At 33.6% G+C, this 24662-nt stretch overlaps 4 protein-coding genes across 4 annotated transcripts; 1 reads left to right on the top strand and 3 right to left on the bottom strand.

Moving 5' to 3' along the window:
- Window positions 1-87: 87 nt before the first annotated feature.
- Window positions 88-1505, bottom strand: LOC149482129 (testis-specific serine/threonine-protein kinase 6-like). The gene is made up of 4 exons (XM_089704168.1): window positions 1439-1505; window positions 1221-1325; window positions 363-1140; window positions 88-291 (listed from the first exon to the last, which is right to left on the bottom strand). Exons 1-4 carry the CDS (start codon window positions 1457-1459, stop codon window positions 116-118), a joined length of 1080 nt encoding a protein of 359 aa, XP_089560294.1. The 5' UTR covers window positions 1460-1505; the 3' UTR covers window positions 88-115.
- On the bottom strand, window positions 1440-3008 carry LOC149482130 (testis-specific serine/threonine-protein kinase 3-like). Its single transcript, XM_089704197.1, has 4 exons — window positions 2656-3008; window positions 1808-2582; window positions 1601-1731; window positions 1440-1519 (listed from the first exon to the last, which is right to left on the bottom strand). Exons 1-4 carry the CDS (start codon window positions 2749-2751, stop codon window positions 1460-1462), a joined length of 1062 nt encoding a protein of 353 aa, XP_089560323.1. The 5' UTR covers window positions 2752-3008; the 3' UTR covers window positions 1440-1459.
- A 2112-nt stretch (window positions 3009-5120) lies between these two features.
- On the bottom strand, window positions 5121-12312 carry Edem1 (ER degradation-enhancing alpha-mannosidase-like protein 2). The gene is made up of 8 exons (XM_089703810.1): window positions 11992-12312; window positions 11590-11886; window positions 10695-10938; window positions 9661-9811; window positions 9237-9416; window positions 8655-8911; window positions 6232-6476; window positions 5121-6100 (listed from the first exon to the last, which is right to left on the bottom strand). The coding sequence occupies exons 1-8, from the start codon at window positions 12096-12098 to the stop codon at window positions 5383-5385; spliced, it is 2199 nt and encodes a 732-aa protein (XP_089559936.1). The 5' UTR covers window positions 12099-12312; the 3' UTR covers window positions 5121-5382.
- A 658-nt stretch (window positions 12313-12970) lies between these two features.
- Window positions 12971-23982, top strand: CycA (cyclin A). The gene is made up of 8 exons (XM_089704151.1): window positions 12971-13343; window positions 13424-13713; window positions 14324-14555; window positions 14805-15028; window positions 15371-15575; window positions 20304-20472; window positions 20744-20882; window positions 23012-23982. Exons 1-8 carry the CDS (start codon window positions 13197-13199, stop codon window positions 23115-23117), a joined length of 1512 nt encoding a protein of 503 aa, XP_089560277.1. The 5' UTR covers window positions 12971-13196; the 3' UTR covers window positions 23118-23982.
- The last annotated feature ends 680 nt before the right edge of the window (window positions 23983-24662 follow it).

The following is a 24662-nucleotide window of genomic DNA, read 5'->3' on the forward strand; positions in this document are numbered from 1 at the left end:
CGACAACATAGTAACTTTTAAAAATTTTATAACCACTGTATAACAAAAATAATAAAAAAATCAAAAGACGAGGTATCTTTCTGGTTTGTGTGTGTATTACATAAATACTTAATCATCATGATGATGTTGATTCATCCAAATCGAAGGTCGGTTTAACAATAGATTGATCTGGAAGACAGGGATCCTTCTCCGACTTGGTTGGACTTGGTTCAGTTACTTCAACTTTTTGCAGGCTGAGAATTCTTTCCTCTCGAGCTTTTTTATACGCCAAAGTTTCCTGTGGCGTCCATTCTAAAAAATATATCAAATATAACATGGTATAAGACAAATAGGACGACAATTTTTTTCATAACTAAATTTACCTAGTAATCTTGAGTCCATAGCAATCCATTCGCCGTTTATAACATCGTTTACTTTTATCCTGTTTCTGTGATTTGGCTCTAACATTAAATGAACAAGACGTTTACAATTTTCAGACAGTGTTTCATTGTAGCGAGAACGAAACCTCCAATTTCTATTGATCTGAGCTTGATATAACTGTTTTATGTGTTTATCTTCAAACGGCATGGCTCTATTCAACATAACATAAAGGACAATACCTAACGACCACACATCTGTAGGTTTCGGATAATATGGAGACCCTTGCAAAATTTCTGGTGCCGTATATGATAGGGATCCGCAGAATGTTTCACTCGGAATGTCCTTGTATCTCTTATCTACACACATTCGAGCGAATCCAAAATCAGATAACTTGGCATTCTGATTAGCAGTCAAAAGGACATTTTCGCATTTGATATCACGATGTGCTATTTCTAATTCGTGCATGTACTGAATGGCTAGAGCTAGTTGTCTCGTCCAAATTCTTGCTTGGTCTTCTTGTACAGCTCCCTTTTGTAATATATGCTCTAAGAGATCTCCGTGTTCCATATACCGCATAAATATAAAATACTTGTACCGTCTTTGAAATATACTGTGAGTGTGCACTAGATGAGGATGATTGAGTTTTATCAACATTTCAATTTCCCGTGGTAGAAACTTTTTAACAAAATCCTTCGGAGCTGTATTCGTATCGATTACTTTACAAGCAAGGACCGATAATCTATCATTTTTATTTGCATTTCTGTATTCGGCTAGATATACCTATGTAAAAAATAGACACATAATTTGAAATATTCAGGTACATTTTGACCGAAATATTTCTAATTAACATGTTGCGTTACCTTTGCATATGAACCCTCGTTTATTTTTTTTATCATTTTGTACCCACGCGTCGCAAGTGTTAATTGTTCAGAACCCGTTAATTTCAAATCGTCTTCAATTGATACCTGTTATCATTGTATTATTGTATCAATAATGGCTTACCATACAGCAGTTTTGCCTAATGAATTGATTTTATACTAACTTTCATAATAAAATAAGGTTAAAAGCGATTGTATACCTTATTAACTTTTCCCTCCATTTATTCAGGTTTTTTCTGTCTAGCCGTTAAATTAGCGAGAGACTTTATCATTTCACTGACCTGAAGAAAAAAATATTTTTAAAGAATATATTTATGTTCAACAACGAAATATATTTTAATTATTATTTAAAATTTATTTACTCTAAACGATTCTTTAGTTTCTCGACTCAAAATGTCTCCTTGTCTTTTAGGTGGATTGCGATGAGAATCCGATAATCTTCGACGCTCCTCTTTAGCTCTTTGTAACGCAGCTGCTTCCACAGCGTTTAAAGCTTAAAAACGGATAAACGGATTTTAGTTCATTCGTACACATGGCTCGCATTAACAAAATTGTATAAAATTGATTACTTGTAAGTCTGCTGTCCATAGCAATCCACTCGGAACCTAGCACTTGCTCTGCAGTATGTCGCAAACCAGGGTCAGGTTCCATTAAATGCTTAACGACAGATTTGCACTCCAATGACAGAACACTCGCAACTCTAGATCGAAACCTATACTTTTTTCCCATCTGCTGTTCGTAAAGTTTTCGCATTCGCGTGTCATCAAACGGCATAGATTTATTAAGCATAACAAATAGGACAACACCAAGAGACCACAAATCAGTAGGCTTCGGCAAGTACGGTTTTCCTCTCAAAATCTCGGGCGCCGCATATGACATAGAACCACAATATGTTTCACTCAAAATAGGTTGATCCTCTTCATCCACACAAGACCTTGAAAAGCCAAAGTCTGAAAGTTTCACGTTATAATTCGCTGTCAACAACACATTTTCACATTTAATATCACGGTGAGTAATCTCCAACTCGTGTAAATACTGTAGAGCCAATGCTAATTGACGAAACCACACTCTCGACTGATTTTCAGAGACGCAGCCGTTTTTTAAAATGTAACCGAGAAGATCCCCGTTTTCACTGTATCTCATAAAGATGTAATATTTAGTTTTTCGTTGAAATATACTATGTATATGAATTAGGTGTGGGTGGTTCAAGCGTATGAGAACGTCGATTTCGCGAGGTAGAAACTTAACGACGAAATCTTTTGGAGCCTTTGATGTTTCTATTATTTTACATGCGAGTGTAATTTTATTCGAAGATTCTTTTGTTGAATAATCGGTTAAATAAACCTGTGGATAAACAAATAGTACTTAGCATGAAAAATGAATAATGTATTGCTATATGAATGATATGTGGGACCACCTTAGCGTAAGCACCTTCACCGACGAATTTGAGTAATTTGTATCCTTTTGCAGACAAAGTATTTTCTTCAGATGCAGTTGTTTTCAAATCGGTCATGATAATACGCGCATGTGGTTAAGCACCGAGCATGCTGCGTATTTGCCTCTCTCGCCCACCACGGGATCCTTCGGCGGGCTCATCGATCGAAGGAAAGAGGACATTTTTACGCGAAAACTTGTATTTCGATTTACATCACTATAATTTTTTTTATTTATACACTAATAATTTGACATCTATAATGCATCTATCATTTTGTGTGCGTCAATGACAATTGTAAAGAAGATTTATTGTGAATATAGAGAAAATAAAATGCATATTCATATTCAGTCTTTTATTTCAAACTTAACAAACCCAGAAAATTAAAATGCTTAACAAGCCCGCATAGGACAAAAATATGGGTCAAATGAACCACCAGGGAACATATCTAGAACGATAGCAGAGCAAAAAATAATAAGATTCATCACTATGCCGTCACTTGTAAGCTGTCCAACTGAGTGCAGATGAGAATTGAAAAGTACAGGTAGACTCGGTAAATTTTGGTCATATATTTTTGTACGGCATTCTTAACCATCGATAGATCCATTAAAAATAATAAGAAACCGCTCAGTGCCGTACAAAAATGGTGGTCCACCAAGTCGGAATTTTTATTTAATTTCCGAGAGTTACCGGGGGTAAATTTGGTCATTTGACCATGTACGGCATCTGTGTCATACTATTGCTATACTGCTTTTAATCCATTATTCCGCAACGCCGTACAAAAATCATGGGGACAAGGGGAAAAAATCGAGAGTTGTAATCCCCTCTCTTTCCCCACTCCAGGGGGTCATTTGACACAACACGAAATAAATTTATTTTTAAAGTATTTTATGCATAGATAATATTTTTTCATGTGCCGTACATTTTCGTTGGTTCAAAGGGGAAAAATCTGAAAAAGAAAAAAATCCATATAACGAAATGTTTGCTTTATATTTTTATAATAAAATATAAATATACATTAATATTAAGAAGCTCGAGGTGGTTAATTATCACCTTGGAAAGTCGGAGTCAGGTGGAATGGACTCCGTTAAATTGATGAACTAATAAAAAAGCTATGAACGAAAAGATGTGAATTATATGCAATCAGTCCATGAATACAGGTAAAGTCACAAGCAAATGCTAGTAATATATACATATTCAAAATGTACATGTAAAGCGCTTTCAAATGATACCAAACACTGCATATTTATCTTAACTTTATTTTTTTACTCTGTATGTTTTGTCCGCTAGAGGGCGCCACATTAGATTTTGTGAAACCCCATATAACCTTTAGCTAGCTGGTCGCTGGTTATCCAGTGAACAATTCAGACGCGACGAATGATATGTCATTTGTCGAATTCTGATAAGTAGTTTAGAAGTTACGAGGGAATAGATGAACATACATACATGACCTGTAAACAACCATAACCCTCCTTTTGCTTTGCCGTAGTTGGGTAAAAATATGTTAATGCCGTACTGTATCAAATGGCCATAAAGCACCCTTAAAATTGTAGCTTTCGTCGCTTTCATCAGCCTAAAAGATGTGGTCTGCACAAAAATGTACGGCATCGTTTTTTCCTAATTTATCTATGTTAATACTATTTAAAACAACGGATAAAGTGTAGAAAACTATTATATTTCATTAACCTACGATATTTGAACTTTATCAAAATTTCTGGTTTTGCATTTCTCTATAACTTTTTTTAGAACGGTTTCTTTTGAACGGCAATACTACACAACAATTGAATTTTACAATATCATGTTAAAAAAAAAGTTCCCGTACAGGGTCAAATGACCTTACAGCTCTTTATATCAAGAATTTGATGAAATTAAGATGATTATTGGTATACATTTAAAAGAACAATTATTTTTTGACGGCATTGCTTTTAATAGTACTTTTGAGTGCTAGATAATGTTTTGGAACCGAAGCCGTACTTAGTCAAATGACCCCCTGGAGTGGGGAAAGAGAGGGGATTGCAACTCTCGATTTTTTCCCCTTGTCCCCATGATTTTTGTACGGCGTTGCGGAATAATGGATTAAAAGCAGTATAGCAATAGTATGACACAGATGCCGTACATGGTCAAATGACCAAATTTACCCCCGGTAACTCTCAGAAATTAAATAAAAATTCCGACTTGGTGGACCACCATTTTTGTACGGCACTGAGCGGTTTCTTATTATTTTTAATGGATCTATCGATGGTTAAGAATGCCGTACAAAAATATATGACCAAAATTTACCGAGTCTACCTGTACTTTTCAATTCTCATCTGCACTCAGTTGGACAGCTTACAAGTGACGGCATAGTGATGAATCTTATTATTTTTTGCTCTGCTATCGTTCTAGATATGTCCCCTGGTGGTTCATTTGACCCATATTTTTGTCCTATGCGGGCTTGTAGTCTATTATATCTTACTAATGGAATCAAAGGTATGCAAAATATACATAAATTAAATCTTGTACTCTTACTCAATAGGCAAAAACATAATGCAATTATAATAAAAAATCTACGTATGTACTTTAACAAATTTTAAATTTGATTTAACTTGATAAAATAAATTAATAGAAAAAATATTTTTTTATCGTAATACCACACGTAATACGTTCTATAGTATATTCAATGATAGAAATAAATTAAATTAAGATTTGTAACTAGATTATAAATTCATACACCTATACTTCCAATTGCTTTTTATTTAAAAATTCTCCCGCTAAAGATATTCGTTGCAAGAAAGATGGCGCAGGAGTTAACAAAAGTTTATATTTGTCACCATCAGGATGGTCTGGGTATCTCTTTTCTCTCCTTATACGTTCGAGCATATGTTGCGGTTCACATTTGGGTTTGGTCTTCCATTCACTGTTAAGGAAATCCTGTAAAACCTTTGGCAACAACTTCATAGCTTCTTTTGCTCTTGCCGTACTCGGTAACTCTAATTTATCTTCCTGAGCTGGTTCTGGTGTAATAATGTCGTCAACTTCAACTTTATCTGTTGTATCATTACTTTCTGATTGACTTGTGTCCGATTTTTCATTTTCATCTTCGATATTACTAGTGTTATTGTAAAAACTATTAATCCGTTCCTTTAAAACATCACTGAATGATGACTCGTTCTTTGTTTTTTCTCTTTCCGTTCCGTCTATATTGACGTAACCGGTTCTTGTTTCTGTTTTAATGGAAACATGATTTTGATCTTTATTAACATTACTGTCTACATTATATTTTATTTCCTCAGATTCAAGAATATCGTCTTTATTTGTTTCTAGCGGGATTTCAGATTTAATTTCTTGATTACTACTGTTATTTGTCGACGCATCTATCATTGTCATAAACTGTATATTATCTTCCTCTTCTAGAATTTGATATATTCTATGTACTTCGCTTATATTTATTCTGTAAGCAATATTAAAACCATTTTATTGTAACCAGGCAAGAAAGTCGAATCTTGAATCTTACTAAACTATTTCCTAAAAATCTACCAACACTTATCAATTAAAATCAAAACTAAAATTATCAAAGCTTACCCTTGCCTTGCTTCGTGGCAACAATACAGCATAGTTGGATCAATAGGATGGGCTTCAGTATTAAATATATATCCCCCAACATCAACTATACATTCTCCATTAGGAGTGTTTATTACAGTGCCATGAACACCAGGATTGTGAATAAAGTTATCTGGATCAAAGAGTAGATACAAATATTTGGTTGTTTCTGCGAGGAAAAAAGATTCCATTCTGTCCTCTTTGCGATGGTCGCGGACGTCTTTTATCTGAAATCAATAAGTTAAATAACAGCTTTGGAAGGAATTATACTTATAAAATTAATGACTTCAATAAAAATTAAGAGTACATAAACTAATACATGTATTTGAACATTTTTAGATGTTATTAATACTTGAATTATTACAATTAATAAATGAATTTGATTTTAATTATTTGATCATATAGACTACAAGCCCGCATAGGACAAAAATATGGGTCAAATGAACCACCAGGGGACATATCTAGAACGATAGCAGAGCAAAAAATAATAAGATTCATCACTATGCCGTCACTTGTAAGCTGTCCAACTGAGCGCAGATGAGAATTGAAAAGTACAGGTAGACTCGGTAAATTTTGGTCATATATTTTTGTACGGCATTCTTAACCATCGATAGATCCATTAAAAATAATAAGAAACCGCTCAGTGCCGTACAAAAATGGTGGTCCACCAAGTCGGAATTTTTATTTAATTTCCGAGAGTTACCGGGGGTAAATTTGGTCATTTGACCATGTACGGCATCTGTGTCATACTATTGCTATACTGCTTTTAATCCATTATTCCGCAACGCCGTACAAAAATCATGGGGACAAGGGGAAAAAATCGAGAGTTATAATCCCCTCTCTTTCCCCACTCCAGGGGGTCATTTGACACAACACGAAATAAATTTATTTTTAAAGTATTTTATGCATAGATAATATTTTTTCATGTGCCGTACATTTTCGTTGGTTCAAAGGGGAAAAATCTGAAAAAGAAAAAAATCCATATAACGAAATGTTTGCTTTATATTTTTATAATAAAATATAAATATACATTAATATTAAGAAGCTCGAGGTGGTTAATTATCACCTTGGAAAGTCGGAGTCAGGTGGAATGGACTCCGTTAAATTGATGAACTAATAAAAAAGCTATGAACGAAAAGATGTGAATTATATGCAATCAGTCCATGAATACAGGTAAAGTCACAAGCAAATGCTAGTAATATATACATATTCAAAATGTACAAGTAAAGCGCTTTCAAATGATACCAAATACTGCATATTTATCTTAACTTTATTTTTTTACTCTGTATGTTTTGTCCGCTAGAGGGCGCCACATTAGATTTTGTGAGATAAAGCACCCTTAAAATTGTAGCTTTCGTCGCTTTCATCAGCCTAAAAGATGTGGTCTGCACAAAAATGTACGGCATCGTTTTTTCCTAATTTATTTATGTTAATACTATTTAAAACAACGGATAAAGTGTAGAAAACTATTATATTTCATTAATCTACGATGTTTAAACTTTAACAAAATTTCTGGTTTTGCATTTCTCTATAACTTTTTTTAGAACGGTTTCTTTTGAACGGCAATACTATACAACAATTGAATTTTACAATATCATGTTATAAAAAAAGTTCCCGTACAGGGTCAAATGACCTTACAGCTCTTTATATCAAGAATTCGATGAAATTAAGATGATTATTGGTATACATTTAAAAGAACAATTATTTTTTGACGGCATTGCTTTTAATAGTACTTTTGAGTGCTAGATAATGTTTTGGAACCGAAGCCGTACTTAGTCAAATGACCCCGTGGAGTGGGGAAAGAGAGGGGATTGCATCTCTCGATTTTTTCCCCTTGTCCCCATGATTTTTGTACGGCGTTGCGGAATAATGGATTAAAAGCAGTATAGCAATAGTATGACACAGATGCCGTACATGGTCAAATGACCAAATTTACCCCCGGTAACTCTCGGAAATTAAATAAAAATTCCGACTTGGTGGACCACCATTTTTGTACGGCACTGAGCGGTTTCTTATTATTTTTAATGGATCTATCGATGGTTAAGAATGCCGTACAAAAATATATGACCAAAATTTACCGAGTCTACCTGTACTTTTCAATTCTCATCTGCACTCAGTTGGACAGCTTACAAGTGACGGCATAGTGATGAATCTTATTATTTTTTGCTCTGCTATCGATCTAGATATGTCCCCTGGTGGTTCATTTGACCCATATTTTTGTCCTATGCGGGCTTGTAGTCTAATATTTATTCTTTTTTATTTTTCATTGAATTTCATTTATTTCAATTAAGACCAAAATAATATCACTTTTCAGAGTAGTCAATAATCTAGAATCGAACCCACAAAATTTTTATTTAAGTCTTTAACACCTTCACCATTGTACAATCACCAATTATTTCACTTACCGTCGCATAACCACACGGCGTCCTTGCACTATGCTGTATACTTCTTAGAATATCTTCGCCCATTTGCAAAAGTATTGGATCTCTAGTTTCCCTATATAAATACATGATGGATTCTATTAGCTCTGGTCTGAGAGGATAACTCTCTCGAGACGTTGAAGCTTCTCCTGTACCAAGGTTATATACTTCAGGAGTGAAACCATATTGCTTCCATACACCATGGTAGTTGTGGATTATGCGCATGGCTGTGTCACTTTCGCCTTAAAAGCAGTAAAATACAGGAAAATATAGCTATAGTCAGCTTATCTTGCATTGTATGTATTTCAATAATTTGAAATGCAAAACTACCAATGATACAAAAACATCTACCTATCTTTCAATACCAAATATAAAGAATATAAACACTCATTTACTGTAGTAGGTCTCTTCAATTATTGTGAGATTATTGCTTATATGACATTTATATTATGAGAATAAGGCAAGTTTATTCCTACTCAAAAAAAGAATATGCATTATGAATACAAAAAATAAATAATATATTTATTTTAAAACCAGGGTTAAAAAATATTTTTGTTAATTTCTCACCAATCAAACTGAGTAATCCTGGCCAATATGATTCGAGAGACTGAAACACTGGCAATGTAACATGTCCCCTCAACATAGTGGCCCACACATACCAGTCATCCTTCTTTAAGTATTTATCGATTACTTCGCGCGCCTCATTGAACATCGACATTAATTCCGGCCTCTCTAGTAATATTGCTCCTGCAAAAGATTAAAATACAAAATTATATAAGCAATTATTGGGTTAAGAGAACATAAAACATACCTATATCCTTTAGAGATCCATACTGAAAGGCTAAAACAGGACTGTTTCATATGACTTGTTTGTCTATTTGTCGGTCTGTCCATCCGTCTGACTTCAGGCCGTATGAAATGAATCATGATTGTTACTAGTAAGATATTTGAAACATTTCAGAGACTATGTTTCTCTATTATTTATACAAACCTTTGACTAGATATTCAAAATACGAGTCCACACCTCCCCCTATTCCAGCGTCTTGTGCAGTCCAACGGCCAGACATCACATCTATGTGATTGCCCACGAGACCAATTGGTGATCTATGGTGATATAGTGCTTTTAAAGCATTATATGCTACCTGTGAAGTGAGAGACGAATTTCATATGAAATAATTACAATGCAACAGCAAATAATAAAAACCAGAAAATAGAACAACAAAAGTATTTTTAGATATTTTCGCGTGAAAATCGTAATTTTATTTGTATGAACACAAACACTAATCTGAAGTTATCTGTACATATTGGTTACGATTGTGTATAAACATCCGACTAGTCAACGACTAGTGTGTAAAACAATAATCCATACTAATATTATAAATGCGAAAGTAACTCTGTCTGTCTGTCTGTTACTCAATCACGCCTAAGCTACTGAACCAATTTGCATGAAATTTGGTATGGAGATATTTTGATACCCGAGAAAGGACATAGGCTACCTTTTATTACGAAATATGTACCCCGGGCGAAGCCGGGGCGGACCTCTAGTGTAGAATATAGTGTAAAACCACTCTTAATGTATTTAAAAAATAGAAATATCCTATTCTTGTATACAGGGTGACTGGTAATTCGACGTGATCCTTCAAAGGGGTTATACTAGAGGTCATTTGCAACAAATTAAGTCCAGTTAACCAAGGGTAAAAATGGATTATTGTTGAGCTATGACGGATTTTGATATGAAAATTTTCTGCCTTTTTACCAAAAACAATTAATTATGAAAAAACTACTACACTGTTAACATTCAATTCATTTTTTTTTGAAAGCCAAAGAATGAGCGATCAGTTTAAAAAAAAAACTTGCATTACCTCAAAAAGAAAAGGGTCATAGCTCAATAACCATCTATTTTTGACCACTGGTTAGCTGGACTTAATTTGTTGCAAATTACCTCTAGTATAACCCCTTTGAAGGATCACGTCGAATTACCAGTCACCCTGTATATTTTCTTAGTTATCAAATATAAAAACTCACCTCTTCATACAAAGGATCTCCAGTCAATCTACTCAGAGTACCAAATTCTATGATAAATGTTCCTACACCAGCAGTGCAAGTAATACTAGTTTCACCGGGAGGAACACCAGATCTCAAATTGATTGTTCCATAAGGCATGCCTGTTGTTGTATCAAATGCTGCGATAAGACGCTGAGCGACATCTTCAGCCAGTCTTAAAAGAGGTCCGTTGCAGGGCCAGCCTGGTTCTAACTTCATGCCTGATCTAAAATAATTACAAGTGATAACTGCGTTAAAAACAACCGACTTCGAACTTGCACTTGCAACATTTACAAATACAGACAAAAATGCTTATAAAATAAAAACTACTGGGCCTATCCGAATAAAAATTTTATGGGACCAATTCGACACCATCCCGCATCGAACAAAAAAAGAATCACGTAAATCGGTTCAGAAACCTCGGAGTAATCGGTGTACATACATAAAAAAAAAAACATACCAGCCGAATTGATAACCTCCTCCTTTTTTTGAAGTTGGTTAAAAATTAAATTGATTGTTTAAATGAAATCTTCGAATCTTCTAACACATATCATATCATATGAAAAGGGTTAACATTATAATTTGATAATTGAAAATATGAAATCTTATAAAATTCGGTAGAAAATGTTTGCAAAGATTTATTATATGATATGTATTTATCTAGTTTTATTAAAGACTAGCTGCTCCGTGCGGTTTCACCCCCGTGGCTCCACTCCTGTTGATCGTAGCATGATGTTATATAGCCTATAACCTTCCTCGATAAATGGGCTATCTAACACTGAAATAATTTTTCAAATCGGACTAGTAGATCCAGAGATTAGCACGTTCAAACAAACAAACTCTTCACCTTTATAATATTAGTATAGATTTGACTTACTTGTGTGACAATAGATGAGCACTCAACAAGCCACCTATTATTCTTATATTTGTTTCAAATACAGATACATTGATATCTGTATCAAAGTTTTGTTTCTGTAGAACAATATCAACTACTCTGTTGAACTCAGTGTAATTTCCCATTATAACCAGCATATCTAGAGCATCTATAAGTGTGAGAGAGTAGCTGCCCCATGTGTCTACTCCGTCACAGCTTAAGGGCCGCAGTTCATCATATGGATAGGCATATGTTAAATAACTATCATATGCATGCTGGAACATCTCACGGACTTCCTCCCTAAAACAATATCCACCACATATAGATACATAGATTTTACACATATAAATAGATTTTGAAAATATACATTATAATTAAGTTTTTAGGTTGCATTGTTTATTTTACCTTAACTTAATAATGTCTTCTTTCTTATATTCTCTGATAGTATAACACATTTTACATAAACAAAGAATTATAACGAAATAAATATGCAGTTTATTTACGGAGTACATTTTGCGTAGTCTCTAAAACTTTCATATAAAAGTGGGAAGTTTATTTTACTATAACCATTTCAGATACTACAATACATATAATAATATTTTAAGCTATTTCAAAAAGAGCCGTCATTCTAATTTGCGGGTTATTTGCAAATTACCAATATGCAATTTATTCAATTATTTGCAAATTTTACAAAAATAATGCAATTATTTACATTTGCAACTGACAATTACAAATGACATGTGACATTGTGTGAACTGTGACATGACGTTGGATGTCGAAGATATTTTGTTCTGCCTTGGCCACACGAGAACACGTGCCTTTTTGATGATGATGAAGTCCATTTATTATTACTTTTTAATATATTTTTTAATTGGAATAAGTTTTAGAATAACATAATTATTATCTTTTATTTTATGTGATATAAAATGTTTGCGGTTATACACTTGTGAAATATTCACATAGAACAATTTAAAATCGTCTTTATAACAAATCTTGTTTTTGAATAACGATTGAAAGAAATTTATAATTTAACGTTCTAAAATTACTTAGTTGTTTCTTTCAATGGTTAATCAACCATACCATTATTATATGCACGTATAAAATTATTTGGTTATTCATATTATATTAGTCATATCAATACAGCACTAGTTCAGTGTAGATTAAAGCTTCTTTGGAAAACTGTTTCTCTCCATTTTAAAGTTGCTCAGCCTCGTTCTTGATTAAATTAAATTAACTTAAATTAAAAAGTAAAGTATCCATATAATTTAAATAGCCTAAAAAAAGATTAAAATCTTCACTCTATGGCACCTATAGTGTGCTTTCTTCCTATTGGTTCAAATTTAAAAATATCATAGCTAACAGAGTAACGTAAATTACAACAGCTGAAACTATCAACATGTCTGTTTTCCGTTGACGCTTCCCTGCGTTTTGAGGGTGATTTTAATTTTTTGCGGAAATATTTTAACTTCTACACTCAACTTTTTAACAAAATGCATTCATAAGTACCTAGTTGCAAACGTATTTCCGCAAAAACTGTCATTCGCCACATTAGAATCCCGCGTTTTGTATCATCAAGTTCAACGGTTATTGTTTACGGAAACAGCGGGGCAATGGCATCTTTTAGAATTTACGACGATCAAGAAAATTCTTCATTAGGATTAAGAAAAGATGCAGACGCACTTGCTGCTGCTACACAAAGGCGCGCGCTGGGAGATCTCAGCCAATTCGCCTGCAACCAGAACCGCAACGTAAAACACGTAAGTTGAGTCGTTCATCGAAAATTGTAGCTTATTTTCTCATAGGTTTCATATTTTTCTTCATTCCTTCCATATATTAGGTTGGCATGACAAAAGGACCATGCAAAGTTCAAGATGAGAATAGGACAGTACGCCAGATAAAGAACGAAAAGAATATTGTGCCCCCCGTGGCTCAATTTCGCGCCTTCAGCGTCTACGAAGATAAACCAACTGAAGCAGAAGTGAAGAAAAGAGAACCTACATTTAAACCTTTTATTGCCAAAGAGATCAAAAAAGACAACTTCTTCATCAACGCTGCAGAAAATGTCAAGGCTCTTTGTGCTCAAGCAGAGAAACATTGTGAAAAACCTAAAGAGCTGCCTCAAATAAGGTATGTACTTGCTGCACATAGTTCTTAGTCAATTCCAAAATATTCTTTAATCATAGTGGTAAGCTTTTAGAACAGCTTAAATTATCTTTGTATAACCTCACACTCTTTGTAAAAGTAACCACATTCTTGAAAATGTGTAAGTATCATTGTTTAGTGAATTGGGTAAGTTTCTTAACTGGTCATCATTTGGTCATGTGCATTTACTTCTAAAATCTTAAATACATAAAAAACAGTTAATGTTGTTTGTCTCATAGTTTTTTCATCATAGCCTTACATTAATCCATCAGTCCCCGGAATCACAGACACAATAGATAATCTATTGTGTCGCGCCCCGATCGGGGCGCTCGGTGGTCAATGGGTTAAGACATAGATTTTGGATGACATCATAGGTATTTGGTCTAAATACACTGTTCCACAACCTCAATAAAAGTTCTAACTTCTAAGTATTTTATTTGTTACCATAGTAACAAAGTTGTACCAACACTCAATAATACCCATGAATTAGTGTAAACATGTTATGTTTGTAACCTGGTTTCCATGGGATTAAGAGTGAGCAGTTATAATTGTCTCTATTCTTGTATATATACTTATCTGAATACCTTTTGTATAGACCACCTTTGCAAGAGAAAAAAGATGGCCAAGAGAAAAAGGTTGAGAAAGATGTTGTTGAATCTCCAATGTCAGTTGTTGACTCCAGTATACTGTCTATGTCAATATCAAAAAATGAAAGTCTTTTGGAAGAGACCGACGATGATACTAAAACTGCACAGACTGACAGAGAAATGTTCTTCCATGTTGCTGAATATAGACAGGATATCTATGACTATATGAGGGAGATTGAGGTATTAAATCATTGTAATACATCAGTCACAATATTCAAATTAATTATTTTAATATTACTAGTTTTTTTAATTTTTCATTGTATAAATCAACTAATATTAATAATACTTGAACTTGTAAACCAAATTTATTAAGGAAATAAAAGGCTTTTTTATTTTATTTATTATTACTATGTAGTTCTAAATTTTTAGTATTGGTTCATAAGTCAATACTAATACTACATTTTGTAAATAAGTTTGTAATATCAACAGGTAAAGAACAGAGCGAATCCTCGCTACATGCGAAAGCAACCCGATATCACTCATGTCATGAGGTCCATTCTCATTGACTGGTTAGTGGAGGTGTGCGATGAATACAACCAGCAGAGTGAGACATTACACCTTGCAGTGTCCTATGTTGACAGATTCCTGTCTTATATGAGTGTGGTACGCACTAAACTGCAACTGGTTGGCACTGCCGCTACTTATATCGCGTCGTAAGTGTAATATTAACTTAATGCATTTTTTTTAATTATACGTAAAAAAAGATAATGTTTTATGAAATTATTGATGTATATGTAATTAATTATGTTTTTATAACTTGAATTGGAATTGATTGAAATTTAAATGCATTGGAATTGAAGCCATTGTAATAAAAATTTAGGTTACATTTATAAGTTTGACTTTATAGCTTATCTGTTCTGTGCCTAATTATAATATACTTCATTTATCACTTGAATCCCTTTAGTTATGTGTAAATAAATACATTCTGTTATAATGCATACATTCTGTTGGAAGGCAATAATTTTTATTTATTTATTAGTAAATTTATCTAACAGGAAATATGAAGAGGTGTACCCTCCAGAGGTCTCGGAGTTTGTCTATATCACTGATGACACTTACACAAAGAAGGAGGTGCTGCGTATGGAACATCTCATACTGAAAGTTTTATCCTTTGACCTCTCAACACCAACCTCATTGTCTTTCCTATCACATTATTGCATATCAAATGGACTTTCTAAGAAGACCTTCCATCTGGCTGCGGTAAGTCTTTTTAGATACCTTTGGAGGTTAAATGTATGTGAGCTTCCAATTTTTTTTTTTATAAATTAGCTAGCATTCTGCCCGCGGCTTCGACTGCTTTGTCTAAAACCTTAGGGGCCGTTCAAGTATTACGTGAGCAGATTTCTTACCATTTTTTACCCCCCCGCCCCCCTTGTCATCAAAAGTAAGCAAAGCACTTACCCCCTCCCCCTATGCTTACGTAAACATTTTTAGTAATATGTAAATGTTTTTTTATATTGTTATTTTTAAAATAGGAAAATTCATGAAAATATTAGGTTTAAGTTTTAACTGATAAACATAGAGTAAATGACAAAAAAATATAATCAGAAATAAAGAACATAACTAACATAAAGAATATTTTCGGAACACATTAACAGTCTTCAGTCCAAACCTGAATCCATGATTCTAAGTTATCAATGACATTGACAGCGAGTGTCTACGCATATGTATTATTTGCGGGAATCCCCTAAAAAACTTAAATAAGTAATGATAACGTAATAAATAATAATCATCTAGACGCCCCACCCCCCATGTCATCCAAAATAAGCAAAACAGAGATCTCTGTCATTACTTCTTCTAACATTATATCTATCTAAGTAACAGTTTGTTTGCACATCAATATGATGTTTTTATTTTACTTCAGAAAGGTAATTAATTACTAGTAACAAATCACCTTAAATTCTGTTCTTACTTGTCATATTTAAATATTGCAGTATTATTTGTAAAAGTTTTAAAATAAACAGTAAAAAACATATTATCATCTATATGAAATGACTTCATTGTAATTATAATCTAATTTCCTAATTGGGTCATTGTGATAAGAATTATGCTTATTAGTTATTTGTTTTTATGACCCTTCTTAATATGTGTAGATGTTATTGTTGCTAAATGCATTTTTCTTGTGTGTTACAAAACATCAGTTAAAAGAATAAACTGACCCAGATACACATAAGGCTATCCATTTAAAAATAATCTAATTACTTAGGTATATCAAGAATTTTTAGAATACTCGGATATTTCTTAAATCAGTGTTACAATAAATTGTTCCTATTGTATGCTTGCCTAGTTATCATGTTCAATATCAAATTATTTTAAAACTAAAAGTATTCTGCTGAAATATTTTATGTGTTCATTCATGACTTAGCAGTGGTGCAGAGTGCAGATGTTATATTCATCAAGTTTATATTTTGCGAAGTTTAGATACCAGTACTAGCACAAGGAGTGTCGTTCTAATTTATAATAAATTAATTTATTTCTTCAAGAAATCATATTTTAGATAATAAATAAGTGTTTATATATTGGTTTTTGAAGTGAAACTTCTTTATCGGGGTTGGAAAAAAATTTAGTGTAACATTTTTTCGTTACGCGTGACATTTTTCCGTTACGCGCCATCTTTTTCTTATCCCTATCACGCGTGATTCGATGTATTTCTGTAAAGTTGCATATAGTAAATTATTTTTTGAAAAATAAGGTCTTAGAGAAGTTTCACTTCTTACGTTTGTACACTAGTACACGCACACATTTTTTATTTAAGGCTGCAGTCTAGCAAAATTGCGTTTTCAACAAGTTATTTGACAATTTTTTCCCGGCTAATGAAATGATAAACTGAATTTTTTTTTCTTGTTTATCAATTAGTGTTATATAAGAAATGCGCGTGAATTTTTTCACATTTATAAAGTTACTTTATGTTACCTTAATCAGGCCTTCAAGATAAGTCTCTTTCCCCCAAAGACATTTCGAGCTAAGTTTGTGCACTCACTACGTTGCAACCGATTACAATTTACACAATCTGATCAGCGCATTATTATCCTTATATAGTCGTTATTAAAAACTGCTGAATACATTTGCCGAAAAACTTATGATTTTCCTAATTAGAACGTTATAAATTCATTAAATTTCCCATTTTTTGCCTTACAAAATCTATTGATAAATACTGCTAAAAGTTATTTTTTCCATTAATTTATTCGAGTTGGTTGAAGACCAATGAGTATTAATCCTTTAAAAAAAATTTTTTTTGAATTTTGATAATTCTTTAAATATTAAAAAAATATTTAATATAATTAGGAAAAATCCTAGCGAATTTCTTTAGTCGCGCTACTTGGGCCGGAGCGTTCTGACGTGTGCTCTACGCTCGATTTTCCTTCATACCGAAGTGAAAGTTGCTCTACTTCATTAAATTTAATATTTTTGTTAATTGATTATTTTTATCTTAGTTTTGTCCAATATTCGTATTTTTAAACATTTGATTTCGATATGGAAAATAAACGAAAAAAATACGCGTGTAACTACTAGAAAAAAAATTATCTTCGAACATAAAGTTAATGAAACCAAATAGATTACAAAGGTGATTGGCAACAATTTCTTTATTTTACGGAGTGTCAGTAAAGGGATGTATATTTCTTTAAAACTAAAGTAGGCTCATAAATTTTCTTATAATATAATTTTTAAAGTGAAACTTTTATTACATCGTCTCAAACTTTTTGGTCTGTGTAACGCATGTCGCGTGTATCGCGGCTGCCGAGTAGGTAGGTATACCTACTCGGCAGCCGACCGACACGCGACATGCGCTACACAAAGCAGTGTTCGGAACCGTTCGAACAGTTTCACTTTTACCGTGGTTTCATAAAACCACACAACATTTTTTCTTGAAGTTCCAAAAATGTTTATTTTTCGTTTGAGAAATACGAAATATAATATAAACTTGTATTGAGAACTTGAACTTCCCAAGTTCATCCGGGGAAATCCCCAAGGAAAATGATTTGTTTACTCCAAAATTATATGCCGAGGTGTTTTAATTTTTTCTTCTAGTCATTTTCAACGTAGCGGCATGTTGTTTGATTATTAATTTTGTAACTTAAATACAGGATGTTGGTTTTATATTCTGATCTTACAGACGCGCTGACAAATTTAGTCCGCCATTTCTAGTTTAGTCCACCAACTTTAAGTACCAATATTAAAACGAATGGATTATCATCACATCATCAAAACTCAGATGTAATGGAAGATCACAATAACATAGAAAATTCAGTGGGTGTTGAGAACTAAACAAACACAAGTAACAGAGACGCGAAGAATAAAAAAAGAGGACGAAAACGATAATTCGTTGATGCTTTCCCTTTTCGACGTATTGTTAGGGTACATCACCAATCTGCAAAAAACAAAACTGATGATTCCCAATATACAAACAATAACAAATAATCGACAACAGTGGTGAAAATTTGCTGATCACAATGAAACATCCTTCAGTGGTAGCAGATTTACTCATTTAAAATGTATCGGTGAACAGCGTAAAGGAGAGGAGGACAGGAAAACATTATGAATGTGGATGGTGGATTGTATACAGGGTGTAATCGATAAGTATGTGCAGGCGATTATGACGTTATTATTGCAGGTATCAAAAAACTTAAAACTGATATCGAAATTACTTTACCTAATGAGCAAAATAACAATAATAACTTTTTAAAAGTATAACGAGAAATAATATCTAAAAAATTTACTTTATACACTCCCGTATCAAAAAGGGAAAATGGGACTAGTAGAAGTTAAATGTCTAATTCCGGCAAAAGACATGAATGCGGTAGATGCAGTTAAAAATAAAAAATTTAATATTTGAAATACAATGCAAAAAATAACACTTTTTTCATAGATAAGAATCATGACTATTTTTTCCAAATTCAGGGACAACTAAACGTTGCAGAAGCAGAAGTCTGCTTATTTGCTGTTTGGACTGGAGTGAATCATTCGTTAAAAATAGAATATATAAAAAAGTATGTACGTTACATACTTTTTTATGCAAAATAAAATGATGAACCATTATCAAGATTTTACATAAATTGCCTACTGTCAGAAATGATTGATTCGAGACTTCAGCATTCGATGCCCATCAAGGACCCATCCTATATCATTCAAGCGATTGAAAAAAAAAGAGATAAATCCAGTGCAACCGATAAAGCATCAGAATGCTAGCAAAAGATTTATTAGGTTTATCAATATAAATCTATATATTATACATAATATAATAAATCTGTAGAAGACGCGAAGACCGACATCCGCGCGGACGGAGTCGCGGGCGGAAGCTAGTCAGAAATAAATATCTTTTGTTTTCATTTGCGTATTTTTCTATTTTATAATTTTGTAACACAAACATTACATTTTTTTTATTATATAGAAAATTTGTTTATCCGTTTTATTAGTTAAACTGAACAACATTCACTAAGAAACTTAGGTCGAAAAAAATGTATAGAGCTATGCATTTTGTATGGAAAGCTTATTTTTTTTTATATTTCGTCCAAATTTCTTTGTAAAAGTTGATCAGTTATATAAACATGAAGTTGAAGATATCAATAGAAAGTATTCGCAAATTTTGTGTACTGATAAAAAAAAAATCACCCGGTGTAATTTTCACGAAAATTGTTTCAAATTGTCATTTTTAGTACTTATTACGAATATTAAATTATGCATACGAATGATTTAATTTTTAAAAATTAAGTGGAGCAACTTTCCCTTAGTACATTTGTATTATTTACATATAGGATGACAGGATGCATTTGTTTGCACTACTAGACCAAGCCCTTAAGTACTATAATACATATACATATAAAATCTTTATTCCTATTTTCAATTTTATTGACTATATTTTCCTGGATAACTGGCAATTCTGCATATCATAACATGTCTGATTTTGCATATAATAATCCACATCCGCAGTACATAGCGGAGCTGTCGCTGCTCGAAGCGGACCCGTACCTGCAGTTCAAGCCGTCGGTGATAGCGGCGAGTGCGCTAGCGACGGCGCGTCACTGCCTGCTGTGCGAGCGCGCGGACTGCGCACAGGGACGACCGGATAACGCGCCGCACCCGCAATGCGCAAATATTGGTGAGTGCACTGCTTTGAGTTAGGTGTTTTTTTTTTCAGGAGAATGAGAGGTACGATTTCATTTCGTCATTACCCCATTGAGCCCCAAGCGGCCCGAAACATTTAAGCAGATTTTTCTACCCCACACTGCCCACTTTGTTTAGATTATTTTTTAAATATTAAATTTTTATCCACTAAATGTTCTGTACAATATTCTAGTATGAACATTAGTTGCCTAATTTCTCTAATTATTCATTATAATTATTAATGTAATTATTTGTTCTCGTGTCAGCATGGCCGGCGGCGCTGTGTGCGAGCGCGGGCTACTCGCTGAGTGCGCTGGGCGCGTGCCTGCGCGAGCTGGCCCGCTCGCACGCGCACGCGGCCGCGCAGCCGCACCAGGCGATACCCGACAAGTACAGGAACAACAAGTGAGTGCGTGTTGTAGTACACAGTGCTGGCGTAACCACAGAATACATAATAGTAGCTAAACGCTACAGAACGGACACTCTCCACCTCCCGCCAAAATTAAACACTTACCTCACCCCGCACGATCGTGATTAAAATGGGACACGTTTTTCTGCAAGGACGATACGCAACGAAGATTGACAACATTAATCAAATTGACTTAAAGTAATTTTATTATTTTGGATTTGTGATTATCGTTTTTCGTAGAAAATGGTTAGATATTGTGCTGTTTACGGATGTATTTCATCAGAAAAACGCGAATTTTTTTTTTACGCTAGTCAAAAATTTGCCAACCATAAAGCGTTAACACACACATTTGCAGTCTCTACAGTGTGACTGTCAAAACGATAATTTTGTATGGAGTGTCCGGGGTGTGGCGTAAGGGCCACTGACACCCCGGGCGAAAATATTGTGGCGCCCACTTGAGGGAAACAATATCAAGTGTAAGGTTAAAATTCAGACCTTGGCGCCCCCCAGAATTTGTCGCCCTGGGCCATCGCCCCTCTCGCCCCCCCCCTAACGCCGGCCCTGGCTGTACATATTGATCAGGCACATTAGTACGGAGTAGAAGTCAATAATAACGTCTTACTAGAGGATTGTAAATCATTGCAATGCATAAAAACACATGATATTACCTCATCGCATAAAGCGACTGATCGTGAATAAAATTATTTAAAATTATAATTTTAAAGCAAAAATAAAGGTACACTTGACTTAAAATCAGGTTCGGCCTAACAGGCATCAATTTATTGTTCTTTCATTGTAAATAATCACAAATTATTTTGTTTACATATCAAATAATATAAGAGAAGGAACTGTTACCTGAGATACAGATACCTAGTTCAAAATAGTATTCCGAACCAAATTTACAAAATTTTCAAATAAACTTTTTTTTAGCATTTACCTACTGACGTTATTGTAATCAAATCCCAGTAATATCTCATGTGCAGTGGCGTGCATTCCATAAAGACATAAAGACACTGCCTACCCTACCATTTACCAAACTCTGATCAATATTTAATATGCATAAATGAAATTCACAGCGTCATTAAATTTTATTAATTGCGCAATGTAGTTATGAAATAAAAATATATTTCAAATATATTTTAGATCCATCTATCGGTATTTTGGTAGCATTATTATCTAATTTCTATCACCAGCTCGGCTCAAGTCACTATTCATGCGCTGCACTAGCGCCGCCACAGGACCCAGTACGTCACGGGACGGCAAAGACACAAACTATCCGTGTCTAAGTTTTTATATGTGTGCTCTGCGTGTCTACGCATATTTTATATGTGTGCGTGCCTATAAACACGGCACACTGATGTAATAAAACCACGCACACAAACATACAAAGGTAGGCAGTGTCTTTTTACGAAGATATACGAATTAGGTTCGAACCGAATTCGGAACTACATCGAAAGTCGAAACTGAAGTTGAATATGCGACCAATTTAAGAAGTGTGATAATGTATACCTTATGTATACAATTTTGTAGCGGTAAAGACCATCTGCAAATAGTATCATTATTCGTTTGTTTTGTTTTGGAAATAACAAACGTTCACTTTGAGGTTAAATTTGTTTTTTGAGAAAATTAATAATGTTTACTACGACAATTTGCAAGTGAAGTGTTTTGAGAGTAACTAAATAGATTATGTATATCACCAGTGTATTTTGTAAGATAATAAGGCATACCTAATTTAACGAAAAATTATTATTTTTGTTTTATGAATAAACTTTTATCAAACAGAGAGTGATAGGAAAAAGGCCGATCTATAAATGGATCTATACCGGAATTTGTAATACACAAAGGTAAAGTTAATCATTAATTACATACACAATATAGAATACTAGTTAGGATATCATACCTTCTTTGACAATTATTTTATCGATAATATGAGTATATGACCTATGTTCGTGATATGTTTTCCATTATTTTGCGGAAATACTATGTATCTCCAATCAAATATCAGTACTGCAATATGAAATATTAGTTTTTATGACTTATTATCATTGCAATATTTCTGCCTACCCTGTCCAAAAACTCTGTGCACGCCCCTGCTCATGTGTGTGTGTTTTTTCCTACTTTACAGATATGACGCAGTTTCCTCAATTGAACCGAAGCCAATGTTCGCGATTGCTAAGTACCAGCCGCCCGCACCGGCCGCGCGCCCGAGCGAACCCGCTAGAACTGCCTAGTTTATTTGACCTTAGCTAATGTGCCCAACCTTTGTGCCAAACGGTAAAAATTAAATATAGCTCAAACAGTTATGCTCTTAAGTGTGCATAATGAAAACGTAACTCCATACATACGAAATGGCACATATGTCTTTTGACGCAACTTGCTTTGAACGCTTTGCCGCCGCGCAACGCGTTTCTATCAAGATTCAAGAAATTATGAATTTCATTGACTCAGCTTTGCTCAAATATCTGTGTTAGCATTGTGAACAACTATTATACTACTAATATTTTCTTTGGATTGTTTGGCTAATGAATTCTTGACGAATGCCCCTTCTATTTGTCTGTAAAGCTGGCAATTTTAATTTCACTTCATGGAAGGCTGAAAGAGTTAATATTAAATAGTAATCATTTCATTGTTTGTTTATCTCGTTAGCATAATTTCCAGGTTTTTCGTAAGTATGTGAGCAAAAAAACGAAACCATAAAGATACGATTAAATTCCGCATATTGTGATTTTTGTGGACCAACTAGTTTGATAGGTAGGTTTACATAATAATGTAGTCACACAATAGGGTTAAATTTAGTATAATATTGGCTATAATGTTACTGATGAATTTGCATTTAGCGCTGCTAAGTATTTTAATGTGTGAGGACAAGTCTCGTATATTTTTGGTAAATAATTTGAACTGCCAATTATTATGTATTACACGTTTGTGAGTAAATTATTATTTTTGAGATATAAGGTATGTTTTTAATGTTGATAAGTAGTTTATAATGTAATTTAATACTATAATGAAACCACATATTTTTCTCCAGTGTTTCTAGCGGAGGTGAGTTCGAGTACCTATTTATAATGATAATAATATATAGTATTATTAAAATAATTATGTTGTTTTATTTTATACCTAGTAAATAATATCTATACAATTACTAGCGGTCCGCCCCGGCTTCGCCCGTGGTACATATGAAAAATAGATGTTGGCCGATTCTCAGACTTACCCGATATGCACAGAAAATTTCATGAGAATCGGTCCACCCGTTTCGGAGGAGTATGCAGACTAACATTGTGACACGAGAATTTTATATATATAAGATGTATAAAAAATACCCTACTTTAATGCTCTGCTCATTTATTAAACAAGTGAAAATTTTAGTGTATTTCACAACAAGCAAGCATTGATTTTATGATTTAGCGATCAAAAAATAAAATAAACCATAATACATATTCCCACCTTAAATATTTAAGGAAGTACTGTATTAATTGTCGCTTCGTATTTTTATATGGACCAGTTGTATTAAGATAGTAAATGTACTTCTAAACTTTTTCTGATCTTTTCATACAACCATGAAACATGTGAATATCGAAAGAGATTATGTTTAGATTGAAGAATAAATTTAATTCGTATGACACTTTTAATGCAATAAAACAACAACTACGCTTGCACGCGCACTGCCGTGGTGTTAATGCAATGATGCCTTTTAAGTGCGTCGTAGACTAAAAAAAATATTATTATTATTGTAGATAACCATACGCATCTATGCGAAACCCGCCTAGCGGCGGCTT

The sequence above is a fragment of the Colias philodice genome, chromosome 15 (genome assembly GCF_061535455.1).
Source record: "Colias philodice isolate Cphi_HAF_F1 chromosome 15, ilColPhil1 Martin Lab GWU primary, whole genome shotgun sequence".
NCBI classification, from domain to species: Eukaryota; Metazoa; Arthropoda; class Insecta; order Lepidoptera; family Pieridae; genus Colias; species Colias philodice.

Excerpts from the sequence above, each read along its gene's own strand:
- LOC149482129 (XM_089704168.1), bottom strand. The coding sequence starts at position 1,459 with ATGGAGGGAAAAGTTAATAAG. Across the intron at positions 1,141-1,220 it reads ACGAGGGTTCATATGCAAAG|GTATATCTAGCCGAATACAG; the intron begins GTAACGCAACAT and ends TTTTTTACATAG. Across the intron at positions 292-362 it reads TATGGACTCAAGATTACTAG|AATGGACGCCACAGGAAACT; the intron begins GTAAATTTAGTT and ends TATATTTTTTAG.
- CycA (XM_089704151.1), top strand. The coding sequence starts at position 13,197 with ATGGCATCTTTTAGAATTTACGACGATCAAGAAAATTCTTCATTAGGA. Across the intron at positions 13,714-14,323 it reads AAAGAGCTGCCTCAAATAAG|ACCACCTTTGCAAGAGAAAA; the intron begins GTATGTACTTGC and ends CCTTTTGTATAG. Across the intron at positions 15,576-20,303 it reads AGACCTTCCATCTGGCTGCG|TACATAGCGGAGCTGTCGCT; the intron begins GTAAGTCTTTTT and ends CCACATCCGCAG.
- LOC149482130 (XM_089704197.1), bottom strand. The coding sequence starts at position 2,751 with ATGACCGATTTGAAAACAACTGCATCTGAAGAAAATACTTTGTCTGCA. Across the intron at positions 1,732-1,807 it reads TATGGACAGCAGACTTACAA|CTTTAAACGCTGTGGAAGCA; the intron begins GTAATCAATTTT and ends TCCGTTTTTAAG. Across the intron at positions 1,520-1,600 it reads AAACTAAAGAATCGTTTAGA|GTCAGTGAAATGATAAAGTC; the intron begins GTAAATAAATTT and ends TTTTTTCTTCAG.
- Edem1 (XM_089703810.1), bottom strand. The coding sequence starts at position 12,098 with ATGTACTCCGTAAATAAACTGCATATTTATTTCGTTATAATTCTTTGT. Across the intron at positions 9,812-10,694 it reads GAGATCCTTTGTATGAAGAG|GTAGCATATAATGCTTTAAA; the intron begins GTGAGTTTTTAT and ends CTCACTTCACAG. Across the intron at positions 8,912-9,236 it reads AGGATTACTCAGTTTGATTG|GCGAAAGTGACACAGCCATG; the intron begins GTGAGAAATTAA and ends ACTGCTTTTAAG.